The 10,423-nt window shown below is 30.3% G+C and overlaps 3 protein-coding genes across 4 annotated transcripts; 2 read left to right on the top strand and 1 right to left on the bottom strand.

The window, feature by feature from the left end:
• Positions 1–383: 383 nt before the first annotated feature.
• Positions 384–3,476, bottom strand: LOC108332527 (probable ribosome biogenesis protein RLP24). Of its 2 annotated transcripts, none has more exons than XM_017567826.2 (5): positions 3,345–3,476; positions 1,308–1,415; positions 1,050–1,163; positions 834–970; positions 384–743 (listed from the first exon to the last, which is right to left on the bottom strand). In XM_017567826.2, the coding sequence occupies exons 2-5, from the start codon at positions 1,386–1,388 to the stop codon at positions 575–577; spliced, it is 501 nt and encodes a 166-aa protein (XP_017423315.1). In that variant the 5' UTR covers positions 1,389–1,415; positions 3,345–3,476; the 3' UTR covers positions 384–574. The 2 variants fall into 2 exon arrangements, with proteins under 2 accessions (XP_017423315.1, XP_052726804.1); XM_052870844.1 differs by lacking the exon at positions 3,345–3,476 and adding an exon at positions 1,627–1,725.
• Positions 3,477–5,890: 2,414 nt separating this feature from the next.
• On the top strand, positions 5,891–7,447 carry LOC108333673 (uncharacterized). The gene is made up of 5 exons (XM_017569149.1): positions 5,891–6,101; positions 6,338–6,432; positions 6,526–6,570; positions 6,939–7,079; positions 7,171–7,447. The coding sequence occupies exons 1-5, from the start codon at positions 5,975–5,977 to the stop codon at positions 7,324–7,326; spliced, it is 564 nt and encodes a 187-aa protein (XP_017424638.1). The 5' UTR covers positions 5,891–5,974; the 3' UTR covers positions 7,327–7,447.
• A 1,092-nt stretch (positions 7,448–8,539) lies between these two features.
• On the top strand, positions 8,540–10,423 carry LOC108333495 (uncharacterized). Its single transcript, XM_017568959.2, has 2 exons — positions 8,540–8,930; positions 9,630–10,423. The coding sequence occupies exons 1-2, from the start codon at positions 8,662–8,664 to the stop codon at positions 10,156–10,158; spliced, it is 798 nt and encodes a 265-aa protein (XP_017424448.1). The 5' UTR covers positions 8,540–8,661; the 3' UTR covers positions 10,159–10,423.

The raw sequence follows: 10,423 nt of genomic DNA, 5'->3' as shown, positions 1-10,423 counted from the left end.
AATGACCTGATATTAAAAATGTGCATATATGTATATTCACGTTATCTCGTGATACATTTATTATAATAACAAAATTCAATTTCACAAATTTAAAAAATAAAAATATATTTAACTTTTTAAAAAAATTATAAACATTTTAATTTTTAAAATACATAAAAAATAACATCTCTTATCTTTTCAAAATAATTATAAAAAATTAATCCAATGAACTTAATTTAAATTTAAGTATCTTAAATAATAGTTAAAACATAAATAAAATAATAAATAATACATATATTAATATGCAAAAATTAAAAAAATATTACAAAAAAAAAATTTAATAAAATTTGAAACGCAATTAACTAATTTTACATTAAAAAAAGTTTTTCAATGGACATATGTTGTGAGTAACAAAAATGAGAAAAATACTTAATTTTCAAACTTAATAAAAAATGTTATCTCAGAATACCTTCGTCTAAGACCCACACCATAACTTTTTATAAAAATCATGTACCAAAATCACAAGGAAACTTATCAGGACCTTGTGGGGAACTAATCTAACAACACATTAAAACTAAATGAAACATTGATAAAACTACTCTTCCATGGCACGATTCTCCTCTGATTGCGGTTGAGAAACCTTGATCTTTGGCAAGGTAAGAGACGGATCCTGTTGAAGCACTGAAGGAGCTTTGACCAAACTGATGCCCTGCTCCAACTCTCTCACTGCCTCCTTCAGCAGCTTTTCCTTTTTGCCTTTCATCCTATTCAAGTTTTTACACAATATCAACAAAAGACCAAAGAAAATACTTTGTAAGCCTTTCCAATATAAATAAATAGGAATGAAAGAGGACCTATTCTTATGGTGTCTTTCCTCCCTGGTGACTCTGATCTTATCAATCTTTGGAATAGCCTTAAGGACATTCTCCGCAACATTCCTGTCATATCTTTCAGGCCTGTTTCGCTTTCTCTCAAACTCAAAGGTCGAGTCCTAAAACAAAACACAACAGCTGTTAAGTTTTTCTATAACAAAGCAATTAAATTAAAAGGTACCTATGCAGACAAATTACCTGTGTCATATCCTTTCCATGGACTCTACGGTATGCCTTGGTCCATTTTACCTTGCGGGGATTTCTCTTCATTTTAAAGTTTTTGTGGCATTTCGATCGACAAAACCGAAAAATCTGCAAAACAGAAACAGGTAATCTCATCTAATCAAACAAGACCAATCAATAAGATATAAAATACTGTTGCACAAGAGAATGAATAAACAATAGTAGAATACTCTTAAGAGTCAAATCCTAAATAAAGAGTGGTCTTCATTTTACCTTTGCATCATTCCGAACAAACTGGATTCCATGTCCAGGATATACAGTCGAAGAGCAAAACCAGCATTTTTCCAATCTCATTGTGTTTCAGAATAAAGGCGCACTTCACTAGAAAAAAAAAAGTAAACCACCAAGATCAGAAACAATAAGAGTATATCAAATACTGTTGCACACAGCTAAAAATACTGTTGCATCTCTGTGCTGAAGTTTATTCTTTGGAGATTTGTCTTTTCATTTTTAAACACCTTAGCTCAATGTTGTTGTTGTAACCTTTTTTTTTAAGTCAAACAAATAACAAACGATTTATAAGCATTTATACCATCATCTTATGGTTTCTTCTTTAATTTGAGTGTGAAAGGGAATGATCTTGTTGTTGAATCTGTGTGAGGTTCAATATGCCGACCCAGACCATCACCCCTGAGCTACAAAAAGATTTGAAATTGTTGAAGGTGATATTGACTTCTAACATCTTTAGCTTTTTATTACGTTTCGTCCTATAGTGCTGTTTCGTATACGGTCATGTGTGATGCATTGTAAAATTAGCTTGGACTGAGCTAATAATGATATACACTAGTGATAATTAATATTTATGGTGATTTATGTGATATTATTCAAATTAATGAAGTTACTTATACATAATGATGTTCATAGTTATCATTCTAATTTCTTTCATAATTGAAAGCAGAAGCCATTAATGTAGATGATTTTTCTTTTTCATGTGATTTGGTATTAGAGGTACAAGTCGGATTTAGCTTTCTTTATTACCATTGTGATATGGAATTTGGGTGAGATAGATGAAAGAAACAGAGAGGGGTAGCAAGAAATAGAAAGACAGGGAAAGAGGAGGGGAAGAGTGGACAAAACAGAATGGGGAGGTTTAAGAGAAAGGGGAGACATGTGTGGTCAAAGAATATGTGCACTGAACTTCTGTAATTAGAATTCGATCTAGATTCAGCTGCCCAGAATACAACAACCTACCTTATTTATGGATAACTACCAAACAGTTATGAACTAACAATAGCTGAATAACTAACTTAGGACATCCTTGTTTTATTTATATTTACATAGGATGTTGTGCAATGAAAATTTTGGACCTTTATCCATTTAAAACCATGAAATCATTGTGACTCTTATAGGTAAAAAATGGGCCTGTTGAGGGAGATGGCCTCAAAGGCATTGAAGGTTTATGTCAGAAAAAAGAAATAGAGTTGATCTATTTGTATTGCAGCATAGACATTAACAAAATTATAAATTATGTTTTATTAATAAGTTGTCTTTTACATGCAGCAGTTACTATCAATAGGTGGCAGTTATTGTTTGGCATTACATGGCATATGTTGTTTAGGAAGTTATCAGAGGGAAAGCAGCGTTTCGTTGAAAAAGGAGACTCCTGTTAGCGGAAACCCTGTGTGTACTCAGATTTTGTCTCAAACCAGATTAATTAGTCATAAAAATTCCAGTATCTGTGTAATCATTATTGAGTCTAAGAGAGTTATGATCTGTAATTATTTCATGTTATGGTGTTAACTTCCCCAGATGGGATGTTGAGATATAAATATTGTTAGCCCTTATTAATATCATCACAGAAAACTCATCACTACTAATATCATCACAGAAAACTCACCAGTTAAATAGAGCCAATAAGATATGCAACAAAATCAACATATATTAAACCACTACATATACAATAGAAACTATCAGTCGGTAAACAATCATCACCCAATAAAACCAATCCCAAAAACACTCTATTTTTTAGAATAACCGTAAAAACCCACAGATATTGCGGGCACCAGTAGCAAAGTATTGCTTTTCATATTACTCGGTAATAGAGAAAAAATATCTACGTTCCCACAGTATACATATAACCTTATTATCATCATCCTAATCTCAATTATAGCATTCGAAAATGTTTAAACATACAATGATTATAGCATCAAAGGAAATCGGCACACCATCGTTCTAAATATTTACCCTAACAATAATATCGACACAAGTGGAATTGAAACATCAAAGTTGAAGTTATGGCTTTGCACTTACATGATTGCTGCTATGGTTGCTCCGATTCTGTCCAAGCCTCGCGGTGGCGCTGGCGCTGGCTGAGGCTGTGGATTCAGAAGATAAAACTAGTAAAGCCCTAGTTCTAAAATCTTTTCATTCTTATTAACGAATTATTGCGGGTAACCCGAATGAATTTGAACCCGTTTCTGATAATGGCCCTTTTTAAGTCCAATACACATGACAAGGCCCAAACTAAGGGTGTTACTCCCTCCACCACCCCAACTTGCTTCCTCCACCACCACATTTCTCTTTTACCTTTTTCTTTACTTTTTTCATTTCTATTTTACTCTTATTAAAATTTTAGAGTTAATATTATTTAAAATCTCACGTGGACATTCATTCTCTTTATCATTATTTCCTCTTTCTCTTTATTATTTTTCCCAGGTTGTCTCTTAGGTTTCACTACCCTTGGGTTGTCTCTCATGTTCCACTTCTTCTTTTCTTTTATAGAATTGTGACGTGAGAGTGTGGTGGAGTTTGTGTTTAGTAAGATTGAAAGTGAGAAAAGCAATTCATCTTCAACCATCAGTGTGGTAGTGCTTTAAGGTGCTGATTCAGAAGCGTGAGAGCTTCAGAGCCGTGAAGGTGCGTAATAAAACCCTAAAATATAAACGGTATAATCTTTAAACGGATGCTCACATCCGTTTAAAGATTATACCGTTTATATTTTACAATTTTTTTTATATTAGTTTTGAAGATATTTAAATAATATAATTTATATTTTTTTATATATCATTTTTGAATATATTTTGATGTATTTTAATAATGTATTTTTGAGGATCTTTATTGTTATTAGTATATATTTAGATTTTTTTTGTGAATATATTTAGGATTAAAAAGTAAAAAGGTTATTTTTGTAATTATAAAAGGTTAGTTTTATAATTCAAAAAATATGTAATAGAATTGAGGAAGTGGAGAGAGAAAATGTGGTGGTGAAGGGAGTAACACCCCCAAACTAAATATGTTCAATTGTTCAATCAGTCCACCATGGATACCCCCAATTACACATGAAACAATTTTTTCAGTCATTTGAGGTCAATTATGTTAATTTCCATATATTAAAATTATATATTTTTCTCTGATATATTTTTCAATTTAAATATTAATCAAATATAAAAATTTACTGGTTTAAACTTTTAATAACTTTATAATAATTTAATTAAGAGTCAAATGTATTTTTACGCTCTTAAATGTTGAAATTAGTTAATTTTTGAAACTTTAATTTAACTTATTTTTCCAATTTTAAAAATGTGTGAATTTAATTTTTTAAAATAATTTTTGTTAATTTATTTAATGTTTTAAATATATTTTATGATATTAAATATTATAACATGTAACTTATATTTATGTATTATTTATGATTGTAAATATATTTATGATTGATTGTAAAACAACTTATCTGAAAAAAAAAATATTATAACATGTAACTAAAAATCTGCTTTTAGCAAAGGTTGGACCTAAGTATAAAACAACGTATATGTATTATTTTTAACCTTAAAATGGTCTCATGCTATATATTTTCTATTACCATTATTTCATCTGCATAACTTATTTCATCTGCATAACTTTTTGTAGGTGACAAAGTTTCTATAAACATGATTTACTTCCAACTTTTAATATACTTTTTTAATTTTAACTACGCACAAGACAAGAATAAAGTGAAGAAAGTAATTAAATGTATTAAATATAAAGATTAATAATTAAATAAGTTAAAAATTATATTATAATTAAATTACAAATTACAAAATAGGAATGAAAGAAGATTAAATAAATTATAAATTACAAACTAAACTAACGAAAATAATTATAAATTACCATTATTTTTCTTATTGCTTATTTTTAAATTGATGTGCAACTAGCATCCAAATTGAACTAATTTTTTTATCAATAATTATTTTGCAATGTAAACTTATATAAATGTATTAATATTTCATAATTTTTTATTTTAAATTTGGTCATATTTCCAATAAAATTTCTTTTATTGATTTTTTATAATAAAAAAAAGATTTAACTTCCTAAGCATGCAGAGCTGTCAAAATGAGCCCACCACTGATTCAAGCTAGGTTGGATTTGAAAAAATTGTATTTTTTTTATGAGATTATATTTCAACCCCGCTTATTTAAACTTAGTTCATGTGGTGAGTCAGGTTGGTCCACCCACCTACCTACATAATTTTATTTTATTAAAATTTAATTTTAATTTTGTAAAAAATATTTATTATTATTTTTTTGCTTCAAAAAATTATTTAAATTCTTTATTTTCATAATTAATTAAACACATGTTGAGAGTGAAATTTATTTATATTTGAATTATAGAAAGTTTGTAAATTTTTTTATTTAAAAAAAATTGTAATTAAGTGATTTAGTGAACCAACCCGTTTATCCACCAATCTCGTGGGTCAGGCTAAATTTAAATTTTTCTGCCTCGCTAATAAAAGAAACAGATTGGATTGGTTCACTGGTAGTGGACGGGACGGGTCTGGCCAGTGACCGTTCTGACAACTTTATAAGCACGTTTGAGAATTATAACTATTAGAAGCTATAGGAATTTGAAAAGTTCTGGAATTTAATTTGAAACGGTTGCTCTATCACTGTCACTGAGTCCTTCAAATGAAGCCTTCAATGGTGAACTCAAAACTCTTCTTCTTCTTCACTCTACTCATCTTCTTGTTCATCATGTTTGCACTACACAAACAACGTCAGCTAGATCAACTCAAGTCAAGGGTTTCACTATTAGGTGAATGAGATTTTTATAAGATTATTTCATTTCAAATGTAATGTTGGTTTAGTTTTAGTTACACGATGACATTTTAGGTACCAACAATTAAGGATTCCATACAAAGTGATCGTGGTCCTTTGTTCCTTGAAAATGTTACTTTTGTTGATATTGAAACTCCAATGAAAAACTATGTGAATGGATGCTTATTTTTGTCTGTGATTCTGATAACTAATCTTCCTTTTACAATAAGAAAGAATCCAGCATTGAGAACAGGGAGCATGAATTGCGAAATAAGGAGACTTTTGAAAAAGAAATTGCATCTTTGAAGGATAGGGTTGACTCTATTCAGGTAAGCCTTCTTTGTTTTTCCCTATAGCTATTCAATTATTATTTTTGGTAATCATCTATAGTTACATTATCAAAGCCTTCTTCCATTATATAGTTGCAGGACAAGTCTGATATAGGCCAGTGTGGCACCAATGATCAGGTATAAATTCTGATATCTTTTGTTCATATGTTTCAATGATGGAAAAGAAAAGAATGTGTATAATTTGAATAATGATTTTGACAAAACTTAGTTGCATTTCTTTATCTTCTTTTAGTGTTGTTTTGCTATCAGATTTGGAGTTCCATCATAGTAATGTTGATTTTTAGAAGCAAACTTTAATGATGCCGATTACCTGTATGATGAAATTCTATTTTTTAGTGAAAAGAAAATTGGGCATCTAAGTTAACATTTTGTAACCAGGACTTGCTTGTGATTGTTTTGTATGTATAAACTTTTAGCTGAAGTTCATTGTTTTTAGCATCTAACCAGCATCTAAGTTCATTGCTTTTGTCTTCTGCTTCTTTTAGCTGAAGGAGGAAAGCATACCAAATGTAAAGCCTCTCTTTGATTTTCTAACTGCTAGAACTCTTGAGGCCTACCATGTGTTCAAGAAAACTTTATTATCACTTCTTGTCAAATTCCTAAAATCTGCAATACCATACATGCAGGTAAAGATGAACCTACATTACATCCTTTTAGTTTATTTTCATTATTACCTGTTGGTATTTCACAGATCTATCTTCACATCGTTTTTTACAGAAATTGTACCTTTCTGCCATGCCATCTTTTGATCAAACTGTATCAGTGATAAAGATTTTCCTTGCTTACTCAAGAAAAATAATTACCTTTTTACTCAACATACTCAAGGAGCGACTGAATGATTTACTTCAAGAAAACTTGGAGGGAGCAGCTTAGCAATGATTGTAAAGGACTCAGATGCAACATCATTAGTGTGTAATTTATGATAGTGTAGGATCTTGGTTGAACTGTTTTCCATTCAGTTTTGCTTTATGTTGAAAGGTGCTATATTATTCTCTTTCTCAGTGTCATAAACTCTGCTTAAAGTTAATATTGAAAGTATCAAAATATTGGTTCAGCAAAACCAACATGCACTTGAGAATGGGTTGAAAACTGTCTTACCAATGTTTTGAAGTGATTTGAATGGGTTAAAAATAGTCTTACTATTTTTTAAAGTGACTGAGTTCACGTACAATAATTTATATATATAGCATAAAAGAAATCGGTAAATCACTTCAAACCACGGTGGAGTTGTTTTTTATGAGTCTATTGGGTTTCTTTGACCAATATTTTGATGCCTAAGATCACCAAAGTATAATGTTCACTACAGCTAGAAAAGATGTACTATTACAGTTAATAGAAAAGCATAATTATTCAGAGATAATAAAGATTATTAATAAGGGGCAAAATGTGCGAATTGAAATGAATTATCATTAAATTTAATTTTAAAAGCTGTTTGAGAGGACTGAAATTGAATTAATTTAAATTATATGAATTTTTTAAAATTTGTTGATGATGAATTTCTTATTTTGAAGCGTATGTATTTTTATTTTACTATACACCATTTTATTCTAAATGATTATATCTAGTCATTTTTTTAACAATAAATTATTATAATGCAATTTTTGAAAGAAATTCAGATTTTCTTTTAATAGAATCAATATCATATACCAAATAGAATATTCCCTTAAATATATAACTTATTTAACTCTTAAATTAAATATGCTATTTATTACTTCATGATAAAAACGAAAGCAATTGTCTCAGTCTCTCCTAAAATATTGGTTTCTAAAAATTACTTTCTAGAATGAAAATTTTTAACACTCCAAAAAGTAGTTTTGAGATACTTTTTAAAAGTGTTAAAAAATTTACACATTTAAAAAATATTTTATAATATAAAGTTAAAATATATCAATAAACTTAGATAGAATTTGTGCAATAATTGAATCTCCCAAATCCACCAAAATTGGGCTTGTAAAGGAGTACAAGACAATTTTGGGCCTCAGTGGATCACTACTGTTAACCCAACTGAAAGATTCAAATTGGCGGAGGAAACTGTTTAGTAATAATAATAAATAAAAAAACTCTGCACCAGACAGACGCTATTTAATTTCAGGTCAATGCAGTTTCTTTTAAATAGATTGGAATCAGAGTACCATATTATATTCTGTGCGAGTTTGTTTGTGCATAGCAGGTGTTTGAAGAAATTCCCCATAACCACAAACGAAACCCATGGGCAAGAAAGGAGGAGCGAAAAAAGTGGAGTCTGTGTCTCATGCTCCAATATCATTGAGAGAAGAAGCCACTGGAAAAATACAAACCAAGGCAACCACTAACACCAAGTCCAAATTGAGATTTGATCACTTAAAGAACCTAGCCGTATGGGCCTCCACCAGCGACCCTCTCATACCGTCTTTGGGTGCCTTCTACGGACACCAATTCGCCACTTTTGGAGAAGCCAACGGGATACCTCCTGATTCTTCTCTAATAACTTGTCAAAGGTCTGGTTTGCTCAGTCCCTATTTCAATTTTGCTTACTTTTATCTTTGCCCTTCTATGTAGTTTCGGTTCAGAAGTTCTCTCTTCAATAAGTAAATTTAATGGGTTTAACCACTGGTGACGAACTGAATTTGCTGAATTAATCTTGCTGCGACACTTTGAATAATAATGCTGAACAATGTGGTCAATTTATTGTTTATTATCTGATCAAAAATAGCAAAAGTGTTATGTTTATTAGCCACTTTCATATGTTATATCAGCAATTCTAATTGGTGAATAGTAACAGAATTCCATAAATAACATGTTTCAACTTTCTTATTAACTATTTAATTTGTGAGAACTATGTAATGTTTGCAGAGGGTTTTTTCTGTACTTCTTCTCTATGCTGTTTTGTTCGTCAGAAGTTTTAATGCTTTTAGGTTACAGAGTGATCTGCTGCTTACTTACCTTATCTGTGTGGTATATTGTTGAAGAATTTAGTCATCTTTCATTAATAATAATTTAATTTGAGAAAATTAAAAAAGAATGAGATAGTTCCAAACTGTTCAAAGATTTTGAAGTTACATTTATTTGAGATTGTTTGAATATCTGATCAGATTCATGTTCTGAGGTATCTTTAAGTAGTTTATGCTTGGAAATTGCACAAGATTTTTGTGTGAACATGTGTTTATCAACCCCAACAATCGTTCACTGGTCTGCAGATGCGAAACTGTTCTTGAACCTGGCTTTAATTCAACTGTAAGAATTGAGAAGAATAAATCGAAGGTCAGGCATAAGAAGAAGAAGTCTGGTAGCATCACTCAAAACAATGTAGTGTACAAATGTCATTTCTGTTTGCATCAGAATCTGAGGAGAGGGACTCCCAAGGGACACATAAAAGGAATCTACCCATCAAAAGATAAATCAAGGTTAGAGACAATACCTCCATCAAAATTCCTCACAAGTGGAACTTCTGAATTAGAGAAAGACACTGTAAGTAATGGTGAAATCAATGAGATAAATGTGTTTCCTTCAAGTACAAATACAGTATCCTTGACAGAAGGAAGGAAGAGAAAGCAAGATAGTTTATTGTCCAAGAATGCCATTAAAACTACCAAAGAAGTAGCAAAATCTGCAGGTACGTCCAGCAAAAGAAGAAGAAAATCTTGGACTAGTTTAAAGGAAATTGCACAAAAGAATGAGCAGAACAGTCAAATTGCTAACTTCACAATCCCATTCATTTTAAAGTAGGAAGATTTTCTGTGTATGGTTAATTGAATTTTTTTTACAGTGTGTCAACAGACTCTTTGATTTCTCACTTGTTGCACTTTCAAGTAATTTTTAGATTCTGTAAAAGAAGTTCTGTTCTGATGTGTGTATATCAATTTTTTATATATAATTTTGACATAAAAAAGGTGCAGTGAAACATATTGTAGTATTGGGAAAAAGGGTTTGAAAATAGAATGGAAGTAAGAGAGAAATTGTAAATGAAAAGAGAATAAAATAAGAATATCTT

This window comes from Vigna angularis, chromosome 11 (genome assembly GCF_016808095.1).
Source record: "Vigna angularis cultivar LongXiaoDou No.4 chromosome 11, ASM1680809v1, whole genome shotgun sequence".
In the NCBI taxonomy this organism is placed as follows: Eukaryota; Viridiplantae; Streptophyta; class Magnoliopsida; order Fabales; family Fabaceae; genus Vigna; species Vigna angularis.
This window is presented reverse-complemented; position numbering and strand designations above follow the sequence as displayed.

Excerpts from the sequence above, each read along its gene's own strand:
- LOC108333673 (XM_017569149.1), top strand. The coding sequence starts at position 5,975 with ATGAAGCCTTCAATGGTGAACTCAAAACTCTTCTTCTTCTTCACTCTA. Across the intron at positions 6,102-6,337 it reads GTCAAGGGTTTCACTATTAG|AATCCAGCATTGAGAACAGG; the intron begins GTGAATGAGATT and ends ACAATAAGAAAG. Across the intron at positions 7,080-7,170 it reads CTGCAATACCATACATGCAG|AAATTGTACCTTTCTGCCAT; the intron begins GTAAAGATGAAC and ends CGTTTTTTACAG.
- LOC108332527 (XM_017567826.2), bottom strand. The coding sequence starts at position 1,388 with ATGAGATTGGAAAAATGCTGGTTTTGCTCTTCGACTGTATATCCTGGA. Across the intron at positions 1,164-1,307 it reads TTGTTCGGAATGATGCAAAG|ATTTTTCGGTTTTGTCGATC; the intron begins GTAAAATGAAGA and ends TCTGTTTTGCAG. Across the intron at positions 744-833 it reads GAAAGACACCATAAGAATAG|GATGAAAGGCAAAAAGGAAA; the intron begins GTCCTCTTTCAT and ends AAACTTGAATAG.
- LOC108333495 (XM_017568959.2), top strand. The coding sequence starts at position 8,662 with ATGGGCAAGAAAGGAGGAGCGAAAAAAGTGGAGTCTGTGTCTCATGCT. Across the intron at positions 8,931-9,629 it reads TCTCTAATAACTTGTCAAAG|ATGCGAAACTGTTCTTGAAC; the intron begins GTCTGGTTTGCT and ends ACTGGTCTGCAG.